Below are 26010 nucleotides of genomic sequence, written 5' to 3'. Positions count from 1 at the left end.
TAGGAACATTAAACATCTACTTTCCCTAGTAAGTATGACATTGACACGTTTCAGTTGTTTTAGTCTGAATAACTTTATTTATATTGGAGCCAACAAAATCATTACCAACATCATTGCACTGATATAAAGATATGTTCATAGTTAGTTTACATTTCATGACTCACTTTTCCTGTTAAGCTTTATCTCAGTTATGTTTACATTGATTTCTTTGCATGTCACCACCTGATCAATGGGATAGTGTGAGAAAAGGACCGCTTGTGTCCAAAAACAAAACAAACCTACTGGTGCTACACTCCACAGGGGAAGTTGGTTTTTTTAAGGTGTTTTCACTAAAAAATAACAGCTGTATGGATGTGAGACGGACACAAAAACCAACTGAAAATAGTGACACAGCTCCTTGGAGTTGAGGAGAACTTCAGATCCAGACGATCATTCTGTGTGGATTCATCACTGCAAGCAACCCTTTGACTATAATCATCCGATACATTGTTCTAAAAATAGAAGTTATAGACATTTTAATTACCTTCCACAGTCCAGCAGTATTACATATACTGAAAATGAGCTTTTAGTTGAAACTACTTAATTATTATTTGTTTGAACAAAAATGATTACACTCCTCAAAGTTTCAACTGAGGTTGCTGTATCAGAGTTAACAGATAAATAATTACGACCATAAAACACTTTTACATTTGAATTATCCCTTCAAACAGTGCCTTGACCCAATGATGGGCAGAATGTTGGACGACTGTGTGTCCTATCTTCTTAAGATAAAGAAAACTGACAAATCTTTAAAAGTATTGCTTAATTTTTGGATCTTAAAAGGCAGTTGAGTTAAGTGCACATTTTCAAAAGCAAAGAGTCCTTATGGACCAAACTCGGTGAACTCAACGATGAAATTGAATACATTTAAGTAAACCGTCTATTTGATTAAGTCATGTTTGTACATTTTGTATCTCTTCAGTGAAAGTTATTTTACATGAGAACATTTATTCTGAAGCGGTATAAATCACAAGAGGAAAATCCTATTAACACAAATGGACGGAGAGAGCTGCTGAGTTAATGGAGTCGTCTGATTGGTCGTCTGAGGAGCTCACAGCTTGGCGTGGTCTTTCAGGATGATCTCCAGCTTCTGACTCAGCATAATGTTCCCTCTAACCTTCAGTTTGCCGGAGAAGAACGCCTAGAAAACGACAAAGACGTACTTTCAGTTGGGCTTTTAGTTTGATTCAAGCAAACGGGGAGGGAAACGAGGCAAAGAGTCCTACAAATGAAAAAGCAACAAGTGAGGGGGCAGCAGAAAAATGAAAAATATTCATAAGGTTCAGAGCTGCGAGTTGCAGTCGCTTTCCTCTGCTGGAATCGATCAGGGAGCGGCCGTCATGACGACCCTGGGTCGCAGCATCCTCTTTAACTGCCAACTTATATTCCTCCTGCTGCTCTTTTCATCATCGGCAAGGCTGGAATGAATCATTTCATTGACTTCTTTGACATGATGAGATCGAGGACAAAGGCACTGCTTTAATTCAAATGTACAAGGTGGGATTTTAACACGGAGAAGAGAAAGACGGGATTATTACAAAAAATAATATAAGCATCTGCTCTGCGAAACTTGAACTACAACACTCCCTCAGTGTATAGATGCTAAGCAGGTGGTGCTCTGGAACAATGTAACAGTATAGAGAGATATACGAAGGGCAGGGCCACTCACTAGGTGAGCTGTATTGCCTCAAAGGTTATCTAAATTAATCAAATGAAGGTAATTTATTCTTAATACTTGAATATGCTTTAAGCAAAACAACAGCCTACATCCCAGCTCTCCAGAGGGTTTCATTTATTTTGTTAGCAGCTCATTCCTTAAAACAGGAGCTTATCATAAGAGGAAATGGGAAGGGTTTATTTCAAGCGTGTTTTGAGAATAAGTTATTGGGCTTTTTTCTTATCAACTTAGATTTGATAGAAAACATTTTCAACTTGAATTGACTGAATTGTTTGAAAAGTGGGCTTCTTAACACATGAATACTGTGTGATATCTGCTTTCATCTATATTTAACAAGTACAATACGAGACAAGCACAAGTTTCATTTGTGGGCCATACTCCATTATACTTTTTGAATTTGCTGAGGGCTGATTCAAAATGACCTGAATTTTGTGTGTTACCTTCTGAGGGTTGAGTTTCCCCTGCACCACCTCCAGGAAGTCCTCGTCCGACACGGTGATGGTCACATCAGCCTTCCCGCTGTGAGGGCCCTTCTGCAGGGAGCCGCTGCCGTTCTTCAGATCAATGGCTGCAGGAGGAAGAGGAAGATGAGAGAATACATCACAAGCCTCCTAAGTTTGCTGTTTTTTTTTGGCTTTGCTTTCACATCTCATTGGGTGATTTATTCTGTCTTTTGTGCCGATGTTTGATCTGATATTTGAAAGCTTGTTAGTAACATTTGAATCTGAGTCAACTTTATAGCTCAGTTATAATTCATACTTTTAGTTTGAGGTGCCAGTGTCAGAGTGAATAAAGTTTCCATGCTGAGTTTACGGTGAAACAAATCAGTTATCTCTGACTTTCTCAGTGAGTTCTTATCATGGGAGGTTAAATGAAACAGAATCGACGTGAGAGCGACATCAGTACTCACTCCACTGCGCAGCGATCTTCCCGTCTTTGGTGATCTCCCAGCCGAACACAGCATTCACCTTTTTCACCAGCTCCGAGCCCGTGTCTTTGATACGACGGCCGATCTCTGCAAACACCAGCTCACTGTGAAGACCCCCTGCCTGAGAACAGAGAGAACAAAAACCCTTTTAGTGTTTTCACTATAGAAATACTACAAAGAAAGGAGCTCCAGGGCTCCATGGAGGACTTCTATAGCAGAGAAAAATAATATTTCTGTTTGATTGCAGCATTTTCGACTGACGTACTTGAGGGGGGTCTTCTGGAGAGGCCTCTGCTGCTCCATGTAGATCCACATAGGCCCCCGTCAGCACCACAGCGTCAGTCTCCTTCACCTGGACCGACAGAAGTCACACTCGTTTATCCACAGATGTGTTCACTGTGATTGTAACCCACACTGACGCTAAATACTGACTTTACACTGGATGTGAATTCTGTTGCCTTCCTTCCACATCTCCGTCTGAATCGACTGACCCGGCATCACTGGCTTTGCAAAGCGGACCTGAGGAAGAGAGACGGATTTAAGAGAAGGTAGTGGACCGATGGATCTGTAATTAAACATTTCCTTTAGCATTTAAACACATTTGATAAAGGCTTCATTATTTATCAAGCATTTCAGTTTTGGATGTGCCGCCGAAGAACAAAATCTTCCTACAAGTGGTTGTTGAACGATAAACACGAGTGTGATGGAAACTTCTGAAGCAATGGAGATGAAACTCAGAGAGACACGGGGAGAGATGGAACTTTGATGGAAAACACTGACGGTTTATTATGGAGTTACGGCCGCAGAAAGGACAAGACATCTGCTGCCGCCACGAGGTGATATAGCGGTTGCCAAACAAATCCTCAAGATCTCTTCTGCAGTTCGAGGTTTTAACTAGTTCGGAGTGTAATAATCAACATTCTTCATCAGCGAGACTAAACGAATATGGACCCTTAATCTAGCTAGAGCTGCCGTCCTTAGAAAAGCCAGGGAACCTACGTTCCAGAAAAGAAGGGCCTCTAGATGTCCCTGAACAATAAACTCATGGCATGCCCCTCCTTAAGAGAGATAGCAGCAATACCCGAGGACTGTAGACGTATGCCATGGGGAAAGAGACAGTGAAATTAAAAAACAATGAACTGTGTCAAAAGTGAAATACCTAAGCAAATGATTTCCCAACAAGGAGGACAGGGTTTGAATCCTAGGTGATGCTTACTTTGATCGCCTTGAATCTGGAAGGGTCGTTGTCTGCAAACTGCTTGAGGACGTGTCTCGCTGCGAAGCCGAACGAACACAAACCGTGCAGAATGGGAGCCTTGAAGCCTGGTCCAAGAGAAATGATGAGTAAAACACATGACTACCTGAAATCCCAGGAAATATTAGGTCTAGAACAGAGGTGTCCAAACTACAGCCCGGGGGCCAAATGCGGCCCGCAGGCATTTTGAATTGGCCCTCAGCTAATTCAAAAAGTATAATGAAATATGGCCCAGAAATGAGCTCTGTGCTATCTGAGGCTTCCATTTTAAGGAATTAACTGCCAAAGCTGTGATTGAAGCTGTTTTTTTCACGCATAACTTAACTACATTTGATTGATTTTGCTAACTTATATCTTAACTGATAAGGCGATATACCTCTACTGAGCGGCCCAGCCCTTTGTATGTTTTTCTGTATGTGGCCCTCAGTGAAAAGAGTGTGGACACCCCTGTTCTAGACCAAGACAAATACGGAGGCTTTTGACTGGAAAGCAAACAATGGATGCACAGCCTCTCACCTCCCATGGCGGCGAAGCTGGGGTCTATGTGCAGGGGGTTCCAGTCCCCACTCAGACGGTACAGGGCCGCCTGCAGGGAACACACATATTGTTTAGATCTATATCTAATTCATAAACCCCTGAACTTTTCATATACAGATGTAGTATGAAGTTAAATCATCATGAAGGCAGTGGAGGACACCTAAAATAAGAATGTCTTTGAAGTGATACAGTTGCACTCTTTAAAGTGCTCTAGGGATGTCGTTTTTCCCCCTTCTTCCTTTTGTTATTTTTTGTATCATAAATTCATTGTTCTTATTTTATAAAGTGTATGAAAACCTTCTTCAACACTTTTTCACATTTTGTCAAAAGGTTATTTCAGAGCAAGAAAAACAATATGTCCTAATTTCACCCACACATCATCAATGCGGATGATTTATTCCGCAGCTAAACCCACACACACTCACTCACTTGGTCTGTGCTGGTGGAATCAATCACCACAGCATCTGGTGCCCGCTGAGGGGGGGGCAGAGGAGCCTGCAGGAAGTAACACAAATCAAATGTAAGCCTGCAATATCTCCAAATGTCTGACTCTGTAACTCAAACATGGAATACGTACTATGGCTTTGTCAGAGCTCCTCTTCCCTCCGAAGCCCCCGGCCCCCACCACAAACACTGAGAACTGGTTGAAGCAGATCAGCTCGTCGCCACAGAACGTCTTCACTGTAAAGCAGCAACAATGTGGCTTCAAGCTCAAATTCATGGTGTAAGAAGTGGTTCTTATTTATGTCAAAGTACCAATACCTTAGTATACAAAGTTTAAGAACTGAATTCAAGATTTCTACTCAAGTACAGAATAATTACTTTGGGGAGAGAGAGTACAACATCCTTCAATTCAATTCAAAGGTTTTATATGCACAAAGCTACAGTGTAGAAATGGAAATGAAAATCCTCCAACAATCCAACATATATAATAAAATACAAAAATACAAAATGAAAAGTAGTGCAAAAAGTATATATACATGCAAATAGAATATGATAAGATCGCAGTGCAACCCAATCCCTTAATATTCTTTATCCCAGGATGCCTCCCCTCTGCGTCAAATCCAAGAAAGAGGTAGGGTCTACATATTCGTCATTTGGCGCGACCTTCTAATATTTACAACTCTACTTTTGGAGGACATATAAATGAATCTGGGGTTTGTTTCTGGCAAAGGGCTCTCTGACAGCGGTCCAGCCTTTGAACGAGCTTCTCCTATTGGCAAAAAGTTACATTTGATTTCAGAGCAATAAGCCAGGACCTCCTACTGTTGACCAGCAGCACGGAGACATCTTTAAAGTGTTGCAGAGAAAGCACTCGGCATTGAAGGGGAAGGAATGAGAGGGTTTTTGATGAGGTATTTTTCTTAACTACCTCCCAAATTGCTCAGCAGACGGTACACATTGCTCTGTGGCCTGGCACACTTTCAGGGACTGAGACCCTCTCCCCGGTAATGTAATGCTCTGCTTCAGTTGTGCAATGTATCCAAGCTCTGAATATCTTTATAATGTCTATATATATATATATATATATATATATATATATATATATATATATATATCCATATTGTTCTGGCTAAGGTCGCGGTAGATGTAGACTCAGTGAGGTCACAGGAAAACTACTACAGTTCATGTTGCATTTATAAATGCATTAAAATCTACTTTCCTTTTTTATTAATATGAAATGTTATGTCTTGAACTTGGTTTAAAATGCTACACTCACCAAAGGTATCATAATTATTAAGTTAGTATCCCTTGTTTGAATAATACTTTGACTGGGATGAAAAACAGTTGCTACTTCAGCAACACGGACGGCTCCATGGATTTATCAATACACTGTTAGAGCAGCTTCTGGGGGGGGGGGGGGGGGGGGGGGGTCACAGACTGTGTGCAGACAGGAAGTGGGGCAGCTGTGCCAGGCGGAGGCTACCAACGAGCTACAGTCAGGTAAAAGATAACAAGGCAGACTGACACATTTAACTTCACCCTGCTCCCTCTGCTGCTAGGTGATGGAGAGCGGGGATGGCAGGTTAACAAGTGCGATGCATTTTGGTAATTATGCTAACAAACTGGATGGCATCCCCCCCCCCTCAAATAGCCAACTGCTTACAGCCTCAAACACAGTGGAGAGAGAGCATGCTTCAGCCACATGTCCTCACTACAGCCCATACTTCCGACCCATGGGACCTTATTTCGGAGCAAATATATATGGTTGTCAATGGCGAGAGAGAAATAATTGTTCGATCCCGTTTGAATTGTGCCATAAATTACATATGATATTTGTCAATTTAAAAGATAATTTTGCAAGTCAAGAAAAAAAAGTTTGTCATTGAGTAAGTAACACTTAGTTTTGTGTGAAACCGCTCAATGAACGTCATCTCTGGTCTCGCACAACACACGTCACCAACACCAAGATTACCGTCACCTTGGCACATTTCTGAATGAGGTTAAAAGTATTAAACGAGGTGAAAATCATTACACGTCTGGGCATGTTAAGAGCTGCTATCACACAAACGGGGAGTTAGTCGGTTCCGTAAGAGCCAGCATGTGGGACCGGCTGTACAAGGTTTTCGGTGAGTGTTAAACGAGTTATGACATCACTTACGTGACTCTTGTAATTGTGGTCTTTCTAGTTGCATATTTTCATAGTCTTATATTTCAACAGTTTTACGACAAACTGTGACTTTCTTGACTTGGAAATAAAAATAATTAATTGACAAACATGTGTAATTCACAGCACAATTCAAACGGGATCAAAACAAATGTTCTCTCATTGACTACCATACATATTTATTCCGAAATAAGGTCCCATGGTGGTCCACCGGAAAGGGAGGGACTTATGCTCTCTATTGAGAGTAAATTAGAGCAGGAGGACACGCCCACATGGAAGCTGACTGTGAAGGGACAATTAGCAGCTGTCAGGAAGAAACAAGTCCAGACTCCTGTTGAAATACTCACCGGTTAATTTCACTGGGCCAATTAATAAAAATACAAGCAGGTACAAAACAAACAGAGCGGCTCCTGCAGTGACCTGTTGTCTAACACAGAAATGACTTTGCCTCCAGTCGAGGAGAATAACAGAAGCGGATTTAGTCAAAAAAGTGCATAAGGAAATTACATCTCTATGTGAATCCTCAGGGAACTTCCACTCTCGTGTTATTTGTTTAAAGTCGGATTAATTATAGATCAGAGTGCCTATAATATCATCCATCTCTATGGAATTGACCAAAAATATGAGCCGTTCTCAGTCCATTATTTCAATCCCTGCAGACACAGACTGAAATTAACTTTGATGAATTCAGCCTGGGAGGCAACTTTCAGGAAAAGCCACATTAAAGTGATGAAAACAAATGAGTGTGGAATTAATACACTATAATAATAAAAAGGTTGTGAAAGGAAAAGCAACTCACCGTCCATGAGGATGACGGCTCCTGATCCTTTGTCCAACACGTCTGCTATGGTGGTCTCAGAGGTGAGGGTCCCTGGAAAAGGTCATTTACACATTCCACTTTAACAAAGTATAGTCATTTAGTCTTGCTTAGTACTTATTAATACTAAACTCGCTCTGTACTTCAAGACATAACTGTGCCGTTACATTTGCTAACGATTCTAACCAAAGTGACTTAAAAGCAGTGCAAGACATGAATTCAGAGCAGCAAAAGTCCTGCAGGTAATTCAAAAACATTTGCTTCAAACGAGCCAAACCTTTTTAAGAACCTTTTTTTTTTTTCATTGGCCAAGGCCTAGTCAAAAGAGTTTTGTTGTTAGACCTTTGACACATCGCCTTTAAGCTTTTTTGAATATCAATTCATCACTTAGGTCAAATATGTGTACCAATCCTTTTTGGTAGATTGTAAGGGATTCATCTTTCAGAAAATCTCAAACTAAAAGACTCAAGTTTTCAAATAAACTCAGACTGCTCCCCGTTATACATCATTCAATTACATGAAAATGGCTTTTTGTAAATGAATGGCTCAAAACAATTTTATTTTATAAATTGAAATCTACACAGTACATGTATTACTTCTATCAAATAAATGGAATGTACTATAACAGCAGAGAGGGAAATACCTGAGGTGGGTAAAGGCTTGTAAAGCTCCAGATACTGCTCTCCGTGCAATACCTGACACACAACATTAGAACAGCTGTGATATAACAACCAAAGTCTTAAAGCCTCATTAACATGAATTATGTGTGCAAGACCGTGTGAAATACATGCATGCATACGAGGACACAACACATTCACATGGACAGAATCAGACTTGTATGTTCTAACCTGTGTGAAATCTATGTTGAGTCCAGGGACTGAGGTCAGCCCCCCCCCCATCAGAACTGACTGGGCCACAATGACCCCAAAACTGGGGAGGCAGACGAAGTCTTCATGGCCCTCATACAGGAACCTGCATGGAAATGTTAAAAGTGACTCAACTGTGACAAATCACACTCGCATAGCTCTGGTGGGTAATCCTGGATAGATTCAATTTAATTTCACACAGGCTGATTTACCAGACCCCTTAGACAGTCATTAAACACACACAGATACACACCTAAGATGGTCGGGGTCCTTGGTAGACATGCCCACCCCCAACGCATAGAGGATACACTGAATGTGGGTGTAGCTGAACGAGGATGGGGGGAGTTTGGTGCCCACTGCCTCAATCTGAGAGGAGGAGAGGAGAGAGTCAGCTTCTCCAGATAAAAAATAATTATATAGAGGGCAGAACATTAAAAGGTATCTTTCTACTGAGACTCTGATCATTAATATTTCATTTGAATAGAAAGAAGACCAGGATAAGGTTTACATCATGGTTGATTAACTCCAAACCCTGAATACAAAAGCTTTCATTAACATATAGTCAGAGCAAAAGAATCATTTTTTATATTGTAAGGTGAAACAAATATATGCACTTAGGGAATAAATAATGAAACCATCTTTGTTAACAGTGCGCCTGCCTTAACAGTTATAGAGTGCGTTTTAGCAGCCTGGCTTTAGGGTTGTCTTTACACCACTGATTGAGATGTGATGCACCTAAGGTTGACATCATTGAGTGTCTCTGCTTACCATCTGCCTGTCAGGTCATGACAAATGAGGTCTCGTCCATTTAGTCTATGTAAGTATTAGATTGTTAAGGTACTTATTATATATGCATATACTGAATTAGTAACCTCAAAGGTCTCCTATCATGCTATTTTTAGGCATATATTATGGGTCTCAGATATATATATTTATATATATCAAAATATATCAAAAACATATCTATGAAGTGTTTTGCTCAAAATACCAAACAGATCATGCATTTTAGACATCCCTCATATCCCTCTATTTCAGCCCTGCTAGATAAGTGCTGATTCTGGGTCAGTAGCTTCAGATTTCAACTGGGCTGATGCTGGCCCCGCCCCCTTTTGAGCACACAGGCACACTGTGAGTTCTGTGACGAACAGGCTGTCTGCTCTGCTCAGATACAGCTAAATGCTGCCGTGATTACATGCCATATCATGTTCCAAACCACATCAAGGATAATTTCTGAACCAGTATGGAGCTCAAATGGTTTTTCTCTTGCGGGTTTACCACAAGGTGAGTTCCTTTTTTTATTTTCTGCTTCTTTACAAATACTCTTCCTGCTTCTTTACACATTCAACACAGTGTTAGCGATGCTTGCTAATGTAAACAAAGACCATATTACGTCCAAAACACGTCGCGCATTGTTTCTGATAGCAACGTTCCTGATAGGGCCGTGGGCGTAAAGCCAGACCACATTTCCGATATTACCGGCAGCATATCCGGATCATCTCCATTGTACCCCCGTTTTTAGAGATGCGGGCACAGAGGGAAAGAGAGAGGGTTGTTTTTTTTACATATTCATGTATACAAGACATCAAAAAGTGCATTTTGCATGATAGGAAACCTTTAAAACAGATTGTCATAAAGTTTTGTACAGAAGGTCAGGGTCAGAGGATGATGTCCGCTCACTTCTTCTCAAGATCTCACTCCCATGACTTTTTTTTACTAGCGCCACTAGCAAGATTAAGATTTGACTTTAACATTGAGATAAGATAAGATGGACAAATAGCTGAACATCTAACGAAATGATTGGCACTTCATATTTTCTTCATATAGTTCCCAGGCGATGAATCTTAATGATGTTGATGATCCCTTGTAAGTGTTTGTTCCATGTTGCCATGCCAAAATTATTAGCATTTACCACTAATCATGAAACTGTAGAATCTTAGACTTGTTAGGAAAAGATACATAGAGTCAAAGAAATAAATGAACACACTTGAGTAGTAGTACAAATGTTTAATCAAAAACAAATCCAGAATCTCTAGTGATTTAGAACTAAATATTAGAACATCAGTCCTGTTAAAGACAGACATATGGGAAGAAATGTAAATGTAGAAAGCAGCAAAAGAGGTTAACATTGTTTACATTTGTGATCATCAGCAGTAATTAGTTTGAGGACCTGTGGGATTTCACGGAGTAAAGAGGGGTTAGCAGTTCAGTAACGTTCTCATGGGCAGAGCTTTGTAGGGGATCAGCACCATTTTAAACGGATCCTGAACTTGACAAGAGGCCATGAAGGGAGGCCAGAGCAGAGAGGCCAGAAATGGAGCGATGTTCAATCTGTGCTTGTACTTTTGTTAAGAAGGATCATGAAAATGGTTTCGGACAGTCGCATTCAAAGTGTTAATGACACAGAGTTACAAATGCCGTTTTAAAGCTCAGGAAGGTGGAGCCCTTGGCTGTATTGTAAAGGTTTTAAATCAGATTTGTATTTCAGTGTCAGATCCTCTGGCAGAGCTTTCTGGTACTTAAAGACTTTTCTTTTATCCCAGCTCATATTGGGATTTAGCAAAATACTACACCAGTCTAACTTATTACAAAACTAATGCATTATTTGTCATTCTTATGATTTGTTGAAGCATTTTCTAAACATGTTTTATTCCAGGGCCGTAGCCAGGGGCTTAAAAATACTAACCGGTCATGAGTTTTATTTTATGTATGCAGTTAGCTGAATGTTTTTGAATGTTTTCTCCAGCAAGTATTAGACACGTTGCAGTGACACAACAAATTAAGTTCCACATACAGTAGAGGAGGATAAGCTATATTAGGCGGCTGGGTCAAATGGAGCGGGACGAGGGGTGAAAGGGAAGATGATGAGTTTCCAGAGATATTAACTCCACTGTAGTGTGTCAAGTAGTGTTATGAAATATATAAAATATTATTGGCCCTCAAATCTAACTCATCCACATTCCAATATCCTGTGGAGCCCAAAATAAACAAACATCTGTGAAAACACTACAGTCAGAGTAGTCCGGTGGTTATACATATATGTGGTTATAATGTACGTCACACTGCGTTGAGCGATATTGAAACAATATTGGTGGTAAAATGATTTGATTCCCCCTCTGCATAACACCACTCCTCAGCTTGGTGTTCCTTTTTTTTGCATACAGTATGTAGGGGACTCTACATATGCAAAAAGGGGATTTCGTTATGCGCTCTCACACGCAGACAAAGACTACATTTATCAAAAAGATGTGGTTGTAAGTCCAGTAGTTCAGTCCCTTGGTGAGATGAAGTAAAAATCCCTTTATCAAGGTCAAAATTGGGTTTGTAGCCAAAGGGATTTGTTTTTTTGGGGCCTCCTGTTGGCCTAGTGTTTGAGATGATAGCTGTGTAACCGCTGGGACGCTGTTGGATCGCTCTGACTCCTCCGCCGACTCCACTCGAGACAGCTCACTCACAACTGACTGGAGAGATTCTACACAAAAGGTGGAGAAGGGCACCAGAAAACAAAAATCAAAAGCTTGTAAGATGAGGTGAAAAAAAACCATATTTAAACCTCAGTGCCACTCATTACACCTGAATCTCTGATGCCACGAAAAGTACAAGTTGCTTGAATATAAAGCAGCAACCGACAATTATTTTAAAGGGCACCTATTATACAAAATCCACTTTGTCATGTCCTTTATACATAAACATGTCACCTCTGTGTTAATAGATTCATACATTTTCAGGAAGAAATACTCTCTCTCTTTTTGTCCTGATCCATTAATATAAAAACCTGTCAGTAAATGAGGTGATCATATTTGGCCACTTTGTGGTGTCACAATGTTTTTTTGGATTGTGTAACCATTAGCCAATAACCAACCAAGGTAACACCGCACCGCCCGCCCCCCCCCCCCCGCCTTATCACCTGAATCTCCTCCTAAAGCACCATTGTGGTTGTTTTAAACCAAACACTTTGCAGAGGGGCGTGGCCAGCAGCAGCTCATTTGAATTTAGAGCTACAGTTAGAGAATCAGCACTTTTGAAACAGGGCTGAAACAGAGGGGTTTATGGGATGCTACAATGCATGATCTGTTTGGTTTTTCGAGCAAAACACTTCAGAGACATGTTTGTATATATCTGAGACCTATAATATATTGTTGAAAAAGAGTATAATAGGGGACCTTTAAAAAAAGAGTTTAACTTCATCTGTCTCCTTTAAATGTTGCTATGTCCAACCAAAGTTCTTACATCCATATATTTTACCATCACAAAAGACAAGGGAAGTTTTTTTGTTTGCAAAATGACAGCCAATTGTTGTAACCTTTTTCGATATCATGAAAAAACTAAAATAATTTTGTTATTATTTGTTATTATGTTAATAATATAATATTTTCCAACAGTGTGGTGTAATTTAAGCAATACATGCACTACTTACGTGTGTGCACTACATTAGTATTCACACACACACTCTCCAAGTCAGCTGAGGACACAATAGTGATGTTTGTCTTGAGGCTACTTTGTGACCCTGTTCCAAATAAACAGGCCACACACACACACACACACACACACACACACACACACACACACACACACACACACACACACACACACACACACACACACACACACACACACACACACACACACACACACACACACACACACACACACACACACACACACACACACACACACACACACACACACACACACACACACACACACACACACACACACACACACACACACACACACACACACACACACACACACACACACACACACACACACACACACACACACTAATATGAATGGCTTACAGGATGTTAAAGAAGAGATTCGAGTGTCTTTTAAAATGTTATTGGTTAAATGTACTTACAGACAAAGACACAAAAGTGTAGAGATACTTGGGGGGGCAGCAGCTCAGTCTGCAGGGACTTGGCTTGGGAACTGAACCAGGTTGCCGGTTGAGTTTGTATTCCGGGCCTATGTTTGTAATTTTAAAATTACACCAGATTGAAAAACGCAATCTCCCCTCAGGGATTAATAACATTGATCTTAATTGTAATTATAAAGCTATATGAAAGCTCAGTTTACCATGTAGTATAAATGAAAGTGTAGTGTTTTTACCAAACCAAAACAGATCAAGTTTTGAAATATATGAGCGTAAATATAGACAGTGGTGACGAGGATACAAATAGTTTTAGCTTGCAACAACATCCCCCCTGGAAGCAAGCGTTGACATTAAGTTAAAATGCTTTAAATTATGCAGCGGGACCCCTCCATTACCAGCCAAGTGCAACAGTGCATTGTTTCCTGATGCTGATGCATGTTGCAGCCTCCACTGCACTTAGCGAAGCATTCATCCTGATTAATCTTTCACTCATTAGGTAGTGATGATTCCAAAGCTTAATCAGCTGTTTTGTAATTTTTAAATATGTGTTCAGTCATCTGTTTTGAGTAATATAAGATAAAAAGGATTCATCTGTTGACTTCATGCTACAACCAGTTTAACAGAAACTGGTGGCCTTTTCTCTGCATAATTATTTAATGTGATTCAATTATACTTGAGGCTCAATGTTTTATGCAAGCAACGCAGCCGCTGAAGTGAGTGAAAGTGAGCGGGAACCAGTTCACTTTCTTAGACTCCATGATAGGGAACACAGTGAAGTGGAGGAGCCCCCACCCAGGGAGCTGTCACTGCACTGCTGTGCTCGATGTCTTTTGTACGTCGCTTTGAAAAAGCTAATCTCAGTTGGCTTTTGTCTGCTGTAAATATGAAACAGTGATGCAACAATCATCAAAGCAATTCTGTATGTTGAAGGAGCTTTTCTGAGAAGGTTATTATCGTCCCTGACTTCGTACACTGTGGTGGAATTAAAGAGTCATGAGTTGCCATGTTTGAAACAGTCGGAGATTTTACAGCTCCACAATTTCAGAAGTCATCATCAACCAACCGTCATAGTCTCGAGCTGCAGCATTATGCAGTGTAAATGAAATAAGGAGAAGATCTGTACTGCAGAGGGCAGACATTAATGTACAGTAGGAATAAAGGCAAAGGGCAAAATGAGGAGGAGGACAGGTGAAGGGAATAAGTTACAGGGTAAGTGGGACAAAGGTTGTCAAGTAAATAAGGGCAAATTATGGTCAGGTCACATTCATGTTTACTGTAGGATTAGGATTTTGTTCATGTCCATTTACACCAGTGTTTCTTCAGGAGTTCACAAAGTCAAATTCAGGACTTTTTAAAGCATTTTTCCCACCGCAATGAATGGAATCTTAAACCCATGATCAGCCAAAGTATGAATACAGGATGGCTGACACAGCAGGCTACAGCTATTTATCAACCATTTGTATTTCTTGCAACACATAACAAAAAACTTGTCATGAAATAATTTATCAAATTACTGCCACATGAATGCATCAGCTGAAAAAAATGATTGAGTGAATACTTTAAATATTATGGAAGACCTACAGAGACCCTGTACATTATAGTCAAAGACAATATTCAGCGGTGTCTACTCACAGGATTGATCCCTGAAGACGAGGCTGCTGCAGCTGTAGGGTTCCCACTGACTTCTCCACCAGACTCCACTTGAGACAGCACACTCACAATCGACATCATAGACTCTACAAAAAGGTGAGAAAAGACTAATGAGTTAAAGAGAGACGATTCTCAGGGCCAGCCATTAGACCTTAGGAATGTGAATCTATGATGCCACAGACTCTTTCCAAAAGATAGATACTTAAAACCTCTGTGAAGGAGATATTGACAATGCAACCATCAGTTGAGTTTACTTTAGCAACCATCCTTCAAATGTGGTTTAACTAATGCAGACTAACTTTGTTTTGGGAAGCTAGAATTCTCATCTATTTATGTTCCTCAACAACAGTTAGAGGATTTATCTAGGTTACATGCACTTAACTAACATTGCACTCTGAACATGAATCCCTTTTTCTTATCACTCTCAATCACTTTTTACTGCAGCTGCACATCCGTTCATACAGATCAGGAAAATCAGACAAACTTATAGTTCAATCTATTTTGGATAGATTATTTTATTGATACTTAAAGGTGGGGTAGGTAAGTTTGAGAAACCGGCTCGAGATACACGGTTTGTTATATTCCATGGAATGCTCTTAACATCCCGATAGCAATGAATATCTTAAGTGCTTTGACACAAAATCCATAAAAAAATTCATCTGTGGAAGCCGTAGTAGTGTAAAAAGTACGACCAATCATTTTAGCCGGCCCAGCTAAAATAACTGGATGGCCTACCTGCCTGTCAGCCTTCCATCTGTGCACAAACTTATCTCGTGTCCTCATTGGTCATGTGCGCATTCGTGTGTGTTGGAGGAGGGGCTCTGTAAGGAAGTGGCAGATTTGTTCCGGCTGTGTATTTTCAAGTTCTAGCGCACTCGAGCTGGTTTCTCCAAAATGACCTACCCCACCTTTAATGACCGAGTCATAATTGTCACAATTACATTTTTGTGTTGTAAAACGCACAATAAGACGTTGATGAGGTATCAATAATGGGATCCGAATATTTATTTATTTTTTGCTTCAATACCGCGGAATACCGTTAATCTCAAGTTAAATTGATCAAAGTAAAGTTAAATTGAGTTTCAGGGGGAGATGTCAACACACAATAAGAATTTCAATCCAACACATCCAGGAGCAGCTTTAAATGGATGAGATTCATGGGAGTTAAAAATAAACATAGTTTGCCTACAAATAGAACGAAAACAAACTCAGGTAACACAAGCTAGAAATACCTATGAATGTTAACAGAAACAAAGATAGAAACCGAGGAAGAGAGACCGTGAGAAGACCACAGCCCATAATGACTGTCACTCAGTTACAGAGCAGAGGCAGCAACAAGTCTCTGTAATAAGCTACAAATGAGGAGGCACTACAAAGTCATGCTAATGAGGCCAGCTAGCGCCCTTTGGGACTGCCACCCTCGTTCGGGTAATGTTAACACCGCCGCCCTTTCCCCGAATGTACATCTGAGAGCGTGATGCAGGATGGAGGAGGCGGAGAGAATCATAATCAACATTTGCCACCCTCCTGTTTGCAGGAGACCTTTCAGGAACAACACTAGGCTTGCGTTGACATTGAGTTTAGCTTCACCCTTTTCCTCCGCTCATTCGCTTGATCTACAACACCATCTTGTCGCCGCTCAAAACTCCCTGTAATAACAGATGAGCTGACAGAGCTCAATAGGCTAAGATCATGAAGAAAGTTGTCACTGTTACAAAAGACCAGTCATGACTACATGAGTACTTCACTGGCTACAAGCTTTTAAAAATCATTTTAACCACAATTCTTCCTTAAAATAGTGTTTGAGCTCTCTAATTGCCTTAATATATTTCCTTGTTTTACCAATATCACACACAGTCACACTGAAATAGCATTGAATCAAATCTAAATATTTTTTACAGTACAGTAAGTTACAGTAGTCCTCCTTGAAGCGCCTTCAAGAAACTTGAGATACTGTATGTCCCTCTGCTACCAACCTTTGATTAGATTCAGTGTAGCTGTGAAGGCGACCTGCAATCTGAATCATTCTGAATAAACACAGAATGAGTCAAAGAAGTGTGAAAGCAGACAAGCAGGGCTATGAGGGAGTGTTATCCAACCAACATTTGGACTCAAATAAAAACGAGTGAAAAGGGCCTTAGTAACAGCTCAACACCAAGCAGGAATGAATCATGAAAATGTTATTGTACTATATGGTCCGTATGAGAGTGTGTGTGTTGCCTATGCAGTATTTACCCTTTGTACACAAAAGACACTAATGGTTTTGCGGGTTTTCTGCCCATTACTGACCTTGCAAGCTGGTCGGCTTGGTAGCATCTGTGAAGTCACAGATCTGGCCCCACTGGTCCCTGACAGCCTCGGGGGTCATGGGTTGGTTCTTCTGTCTCACAGTGCGGCCCAGAGAACGCTCCCAGCGCACTGCACACATGGACACACACAAAGAAAGAGGTTGCTGCATAGTAAAAATCTCTCACACACACACACACACACACACACACACACACACACACACACACACACACACACACACACACACACACACACACACACACACACACACACACACACACACACACACACACACACACACACACACACACACACACACACACACACACACACACACACACACACACACACACACACACACACACACACACACACACACACACACACACACACGGCTAGTGAACCAGGGGCTAATGAATATCATAGATGCATACAGACATTTCCTCAGGGAAGATGCACACAATACTCACATTTAGCAATCCAGCCTGCACCAGTCTGAAAGAGCATGGAACATGAGCAGATGAGCAAACACACAGATCTAAAAAATGTATATATATATATATATATATATATACTGTCAATTGATGTATGATGAATATGTAACGGTACGTTGCTGTTCTCAATGACAAAGAATGTTACAAACTACAGGGAGTACAGTGGGAGTGAGATCTTACTCATCTTATGAAGAGAAATAAAGAAAGTGTTTTATTTATTTGTATTTAATACCTCAAACAGTGCTCCATTTTCTTGGCATTGTTCATGACAGAGCCAGAGGACCAAGGGAGCGACAAACTCAGGCTTCAGAGATGCCACAAGGTCTAAACAAAACAAACATAGAGCTTATGTTCATTGCACAACTGTTACACAATTGTCCTAAAAAGAAAATGGGTGCTTTTTAGGACAAAACACTGTTTGGTTTAGTGTATTGTTAAAAGGATGCTGTGTTAATGATCATTTGTAATGTCAAAGTCTTATTATAACATTGTGTGAATTGTTTATTAGAATCTGTCTTCTACTGGAAAAAGAACACAGACCATGCACTGACACCGGAGCAGGAAACAGAGCTTTTGAATGCATGAGCACATAGGTCCAGATCAAATTCAGTTTGAAGTGATAACTGCAGATTTTTAATAAGTTATGACTCATATTACTTAACATGTCGGCATGAAGTCAAGCAAACAAGGCACAGGCTTTTAATTCCCAGTATGAAGCGTAAAAGATTAAATACAGAACACCATATGCGTGCTGAGAACATCTGCATCCTTCCATCAACAAACATGGAGGAGAAAGATCAGGCATTCTGTTTCACTGCACTCTGCAATGTTTAGCAAGAAGGTTTTTTTAGTGTTTTTTTTAGAAAAGCCTGAGTCAGTGAAAGCCAACATATGGTACCAAGTCATTTACTAAGGTAAGGCCATCCTGTGACAGTTGGCACAGCGCAGCGTGACAGATGCTACGGTAGACCGGCACAGCAGGGCAGCAGAGCCATTCCTCTAATTTGTCATTTAACACCCCAATCAACAGAGCTGCAGTCACAGAGCAGGCACAATATGTCCGTAAAGAAGTTACGATATTTATACACACTGGGTTTGGTGGGTTAGAAAAACATTCTCCATCTTCACGGCCGCTTGAGATCCTTTTAAAACATGGCAGATTCCTACAAATCATTGCCTTTAAAATCCCTGACAAGTTGTCTTTTTTAATGTTCACTTTTTGTTTGATATAATGTTCAAAGGCAACAGAGTCTCCTGCGTTCACAAGCTGTATTCAATCGTGTGTATTGTTGGTATCCAAGACTGCGACATCTTCCGTCTTAAGACATATTTTAAACATGAAAAATATAAATGTTCCATTTACATATTTTCTCATACTTTTTGAAAGTACTTGGAATTACGGCTAACACCTAGAGCAAAATAAGGAGGTCAGAGCTGCCTGTTTAAATCAAGGGCTGACACATTAAAACTTTTAAAGCACTTACAGGATGCATGGTTTCATCATGGCCGTCGGAACAGTAAAAACCACAGTTCTTGAATATTGAAAAGGCACATTTGCATGTCAAACGGGAGTGCTGTTGCCTAACATTTTGTAAATCAACATTACGTGGCATTACATTATGCAGAACAGAAACTACCGGGAAAATCCCTGTCTATTTTGGCCTTATACAAAACAGATCATCCCAGTATGTGTTACACTTTAATCTCCGGGCTCACCTGGGGGCATGACAGTCTCTGTGAGGCGGGAGCCGGCCACAGGAGCAATAGTGTTGCAGTAGATGTTGTACTTGCGTCCCTCGATGGCCAAGGTGTTAGCCAGCCCCAGCAGGCCCAGCTTGGCGGCGCTGTAGTTGGCCTGGCCGAAGTTTCCGTAGATGCCTGCGCCGGAAGTGGTCATGATGATTCTGGCCACAGAAAACCAAAGGGCAACAAGTCAGTTACAGGCATTGCTTTTGACTAGCGGGAAAAACAGACATCCCACACGCACATAAGCTCACTAAGTGGTGTGCATTTTTCATGCATTCATAAACACACGAGAGTATGAACATGTAGGCGTATAGTCATGTAATGATAGCTCATTCACACATAAAGCCATCTATGTGCAAATTGACTTGAACACTGTACATGCAGAAATAAATACATGTATGAACAGCCGACACACAGTCGTGCGCTTACAATTTTGCTAGTAATGTCACGCAGAGAGTTAAATCCAGTCAAGCAAACGTGATGAGGTATAGCACCAACTCAGACATCTGAAACGTGCCGTCTCCCAGGTCATCAGAAGGCAGTGATCCATATCACGGCACACTGTGCACTACAATAGAACACCAGGATACACCAGCGATACAATATTTTTCAAAATACTTTTTTTTTATGCACTAAAGTCTATGATTTAATTACTGAAGGGACCTGTAGGAGTCAGGAATGTCAGAGTGTGGATTTCTGACGTATGATTTATTGGGGTTCTTGATTGTTTATATTTTGGCATTGGGCTTTGTTTATAATATTATTACTTATTATTTCTGGACCTATTTTGAGTTGGGTCACATGGGTATGGGCGGCCCCCATGGGTAATATAATCACCTGTTCACCTGTGTGAGGTGTGTGTGGAAGAGAGGGTGAGAGGGTCGCTGTATTTTATGTTGACCGCAACCTTTTCACTGCTGGATTAATCAGACAGTATATATGTGTACTAATATCTATCTTTCCATTTTTGCAGAGCTTCAGAGCACCAGCAAACAGGTGTTCACTTTGGAACTAAGGTTACATCGTTTTATTATGTCTTAGTGCCGCTTCATGCTTTTTTATAATCTTTGTTTCTACAGTATGCCCATTGTGTCTAGGTAACATATCATGAACATTCAAAGTTTTTATTTCTTTCTGTAAACGTTTTCAGCTTTGAATACACAATGTATTTGTGTTTAAGTTGTGGACAATAATGTATAACTCCTTTCTTCCATGAATATTAGAAAACAAGTTTTACATTTTGCATTTATGTTCATCTGTATTTGTCAGTTTTATAATAGGCTTCTCTTAGGCTCAGTGCATGAAAACCTTCTGCAGAATGCTACTTTAATGCTTTTGGACAACTCTCTTCATCACCAATTCAAGTGAAGCACGTGTGAAGGGCATCTGTTTCCTGAAGTAACATGGGAGCAGAGCTGGTTGTGTGACCTTCTTCTGAAAATTCAAATTCAGAACATGCAAACCTCCAAAGGCCCTTGTCAGAGCACACATTTTTACTTTTTATAGCAGGAAAAGAAAGCACAGGTGTTGGGTTTAGATCCTCCAGAATGCTGCCACTGAATGAGTAGAACCTGTGTTTGACGAGTCAAAATATCTGCACCATCTTTCATAAGATTATGATTAACAGATTAACCCTTAAAAACATTTTCAATATATTTCTACATACATCCTCACTGCTTTAAGTCAGTGTAAATTAACCACTGAATGTTTCGCTTCCCATTCAAGAGACTTTTCTAGAGATAAGGATGTTGAAGGTCTGACAAAACAACCTCACCTCTACAACTTCAGTGATTATTCAGAATTGTTTAAGTTGTGCTACTTAGAAAAATAAGGTGAGGTTCTTGTGGAGTCATCAATTTAAAAAGAACTCAAATTGTAAGATATTAATCTGCATTGTGCTGCATAACCAAATCAAGTAATTTCCTTCATTCTCTGGTTATTTATATATTCATATCAAATGTGCTGTCTGGGGCTTTTATTAGTATGCAGATTTTTTTCATTGCTAAGCATGAAACCAATGAAGCCAGAAATATGAAGGCGTGTCAATCGACTAAAGTTGGAGTCATAATGTGTGTATAATAAATGTGATGGCATATTCATTATAACTTGAATTGCATATCTGTAAAGGCCACATAAAGTGGGTCATATTCAAACTTTTTGACTACCTTTGGTAATTTAGCCGACATCTGAATCAGATCTAAGCATTTTGTGTCTTCTGGATTATAGTCCAGCAATTATGTAACATTGTTGGATGTAAAAAATATGAACAAATCCTCCCAATATAAGAGCACACATCACACCCATCTACCTCAAATGCTTAGTTGGCTAGTAGCTGGGCTCTTTACCTGCCAAACTTTTGATTTTTCATGTGATTCCAGGCAGCTCGCGTCACCAAAAAGGAGCCTCTCAAGTGAACTCTGTGAATCAGGTCTGAAATGGAGAGAAAGTGAAGCAACATCATGAACACCTTTTGCACTTTTGTTATTTCACATTAGAACATTTTGGATCAGACCCAGCTAGTTGCTTCTCAAACTCCCACACAGGCAACTTGTTTTCATAGACATCAAGTACATCCGCAACAAACCAATGTTAAAACATGTTTTTACTTATAGCATGGTGGAACATGAGACTATGAGATGAAACAAACAAAGGTAAAAAACATGATATGAGTCCCCCCCATACACAGTAAGAGTTCATAAGAGTAAAGAAAATATTGAAATTACCCCAGTCCAAATCACTCGTCCGGGCAAATGATCGGTCACGAAGGATCCTTGGTAGAGAATACACAGAGAACACTTTTTGACAAAACTGAAGGATCTTGTGAACATGATTATAGTAGTGCATACTCCAATTAATAATCGAACTACAATTAAGCACACCTTAAAAAACAGATGATGTTATTTAATATAGAAAACAGTTTGATTATTCGAGTGCAAGTACTTACCCAGCATTGTTTACAAGAACATCTGGAGAAAAAGATAGATTTCAAATATCAGTTAAAAACTATTATTTCATTGAGATAAGTTCATCATGATAAGTATCCAAACAATGCTCACCAATTCTTCCAAATGCATCCAATGCTGATTGGATCAATTTTTCTCCATCTTCCACAGAATCTGTGTGTGCATTTAAGAGACGGTCACAGAGTACTTTTGGACATTTTCACATTTCATAAACAATGAATCTTACATTATTTCTGTATGTGTGGGTTTCCTGTAGGACTGTATCTATTAATCTGTTGTTGGTTGTTTAATTATTATTTGTTTACATTGGTATTGGTTGCATTTAGGTCCATAGTGCCACCATAATATTAGAGATGAGGAGAGAGGCTTATGAGAAGGTTGAAAGTCTCCCTACATGCTCAGTATGTTGAGTAACGAAACGAGCTGAGTCACCTTTTTCAATGGCAAAGAAGATTGCTATTGATACCAAGATTGGCATCATAGCTTGTTATACAATGGATACAAGTATGCCAACATTTGAATTACATTTCAAATAAATCCCTCTGTCTAATCTGCCTATACAACACATTACAGCATTGTCTTGAATTGTAATTTAAAGGTTTTCTATTCTAACATATGTCAAATGTACAATGGTGAGAGGGGACACCTTTTCTATAAAACAGCTAATATTCTCACATTCATTATTTTGATTATCAAGTTCATAAGCTGAACACCACAAGGTAAACAAAAGACAACAATGAGAGATGTAGATAATGATGTGCTAGAGGAGAGAAAGACTCAAGACAAGATCTTAAACTTCTCACCATAGTTCGCCACGGCCTTGCCTCCCTTCGCTCTTATCTCCTCCACCACCTTATCCGCAGCGGCAGAACTCTTTCCACCCCCTTTAGTGTCGGCCCCAAGGTCATTCACTTTATTGCAACAAAAAGAAAAAGATTAGCAATAATGGGGTGTGTTCCGCAACTCTCCACGAGTGATTAGGTTAGGAGAAAAGTGTAGCTAAGCTGATTCCTTGTCAGAGTTCAAGGGCAAGTTCAGTCCAGGCAGCAAGGAGAGCTACTATTTTGGGACGGGCAATGTTCTTGCCAACACCTGAGACAACAATGTAACTGAAAAGTAACATCATTACAGTGAAAGTCAATGAGATGCACATTTCTGTATGACATGCCTAATTTTGAAGGAATGATTTAACTCCTAAATCTCGAATGATGCACCCATTCAACTTTTGCTCTCTTGATAATGAGTACACATTTTATACAAGTGCTCTTTTTTAACCCTTTTTTTTTTTTTTTTTTTTTTTTAAATCACTCACAATTCAATATAATCGTTGGGGTACATTTCTTAAGTATCATTCTGACCATGAGACAGGGGTTGCTGTGTGAGCTAAATCGAACTGGTAGCAGAGACAATATAACGCTGATATCCAACCCTCTTAACATCAGTATCTGAATCTAATCAGAGTCCGGTGTATCGGGTTAATTAATCATTGAAAAGATAACCAGTATCAGGAAAGAAAACTTAAAGAACCATGCTGGGTGAAATATCAACAAGCACAAGCTCTCCATGGCAAAGACAACATAAAAAGGTTGAGGGTGCACTTAGTTCACCAAGTACTAGTGGTTAAAGCCTGGCTACACAAACAACAGTAATATCCACAATAAATGTTCAAAAAATGTAGGTAAAGGGGCCAATATATCTTATTTACCTATAACTGAGGCGCCTCTTTCAGCAAAAGCCAGTGCATATTCTCTGCCGAGACCTGTGGAAAGAAAGACAAAGATGTAAAATCCCAGATTGTGCTTTAACCGAATAAAACACCCTCATCAGTAAGGCTGCTGAATTAATCGTATTTTAATCGCAATTACGATTTTAGCTTGCAACGATTATGAAAACAACAAAATCGAAATAAAACGATTTTTAGTTTTTTTTGTTTGTTTTTCAGTTGAATTATACTTAAAGTTCAGAGTAATCAACTGTTAAAAACATACTGTTCACATTTTTTTTTTTCAATAAATGGATGTTTTCAAAGTAAATGGATAAACGTTTTTAATAATCGTGATATCAATTATTGACCCAAATAATCGAGATTATGATTTTTGCCATAATCGCAGCCCTACTCATCAGCCATGAATGTTTTATAGCCAGGCTCAGATTAATGAATGCCATATAACTTTGTTTTAATAATGTAATTTGACAGTCAGTGATGACTACAGAAGAAACAGGAATATATACAATTCCTTACATACATTTTTAAATTTAAAAACATTATGGTACAGTAAAGTATTACAAATTAGTGCAACAGCAATAACAGATCTAAGATACAAGAACAAACTATTTAATAAGTGCAGACAATTAATGATATATATGACACATTTGAATAGTACAGTATACAGCAGGAACATAATCATTCAAAATTAACAACAATTTCCATTTCATAAATGGTTAGTAGTAGATAGCTAAACAATTAAATATATGTGGTTTTAAAGCACACTGCTTAAAGGACTGAAATGCTTTATTGGTATATGCACGATAGCTAAAGGGTTGTTTTGGAAACTCTCCTCTGCAGTGTTGGTTGTGTAACCCTTTACCCACTTTCCTTGGAGCACTACAAGCCATTGCGTTACATGTACTTTAGACCCTGTGCTACTCAAATGAAAAGGCTGACGAGTACGCTGCTACTCAATATTGAACTACTTGTTGTTTATGAACACAAACCAATGTGATACAGGTGGACACACAGCATTGTTTACTGGACTTTGCGACTGTTTAGCCAGTGTTAGCAATTAGCAAGATACCGAGTTTAACTGCTGGGCAGCTAAAACAATAGAGGGAGAAAAGGAAGACTCGTGTGCAACACTTAGCTGTCTTAATAACGCTCACACTGTTACTAAATCTCTGCAACTAGCAGGTTAGCAGCAGGAGCTAAGGTTAGAAAACATAAACGCCTTGTTATAGAAAGCAGCCTGGATAACATTCAGTTATCTTTGAAAGACGACCTTACCTCCTCCGGCCCCGGTGACGAGCACAACTCTTCCCTCGAAAGTCAAAGACATCCCTGTGAGTTTGTATCCTTTGTTTCAGAAACTAACAGGAGAACAGATCCTAAAGGAGCAACACTTCACTGACAGTACAGTGAACTTCGACAACTTCTACTTCCGCATTGACGAGGGGGTGGTCTCAGCAGTGGCCAATCAGAAAACCAGGATTCTATTATCTTTTTTCCTCCATTGCTGAAATATTCTACTCTCTCCTCATACTTATATTAGA

General features: G+C 39.8%; 2 protein-coding genes across 2 annotated transcripts in view; one reads left to right on the top strand and one right to left on the bottom strand.

Annotated features, from left to right (window-relative positions):
* The window catches only part of LOC307042737 (sesquipedalian-1-like), a 60855-nt gene that overhangs the window by 13891 nt on the left and 20954 nt on the right, over nucleotides 1–26010 (top strand). The gene's annotated exons all lie outside the window — the stretch shown is intronic.
* hsd17b4 (hydroxysteroid (17-beta) dehydrogenase 4) lies at nucleotides 55–25908 on the bottom strand. The gene is made up of 25 exons (XM_079686802.1): nucleotides 25745–25908; nucleotides 24449–24502; nucleotides 23547–23654; nucleotides 22837–22896; nucleotides 22725–22746; nucleotides 22504–22550; nucleotides 22126–22210; nucleotides 19751–19938; nucleotides 18267–18358; nucleotides 18011–18035; nucleotides 17541–17669; nucleotides 15234–15337; nucleotides 8982–9094; nucleotides 8711–8834; nucleotides 8506–8557; nucleotides 7845–7916; nucleotides 5015–5118; nucleotides 4867–4932; nucleotides 4417–4486; nucleotides 3862–3968; nucleotides 3078–3164; nucleotides 2911–2997; nucleotides 2628–2766; nucleotides 2158–2285; nucleotides 55–1180 (listed from the first exon to the last, which is right to left on the bottom strand). Exons 1-25 carry the CDS (start codon nucleotides 25794–25796, stop codon nucleotides 1091–1093), a joined length of 2205 nt encoding a protein of 734 aa, XP_079542928.1. The 5' UTR covers nucleotides 25797–25908; the 3' UTR covers nucleotides 55–1090.

Source organism: Notothenia rossii (genome assembly GCF_949606895.1).
Source record: "Notothenia rossii genome assembly, chromosome: 6".
Lineage (NCBI taxonomy): Eukaryota > Metazoa > Chordata > Actinopteri > Perciformes > Nototheniidae > Notothenia > Notothenia rossii.
Note: the sequence above shows the minus strand (reverse complement) of the source record. Positions and strands in the feature narration are given on the sequence as shown.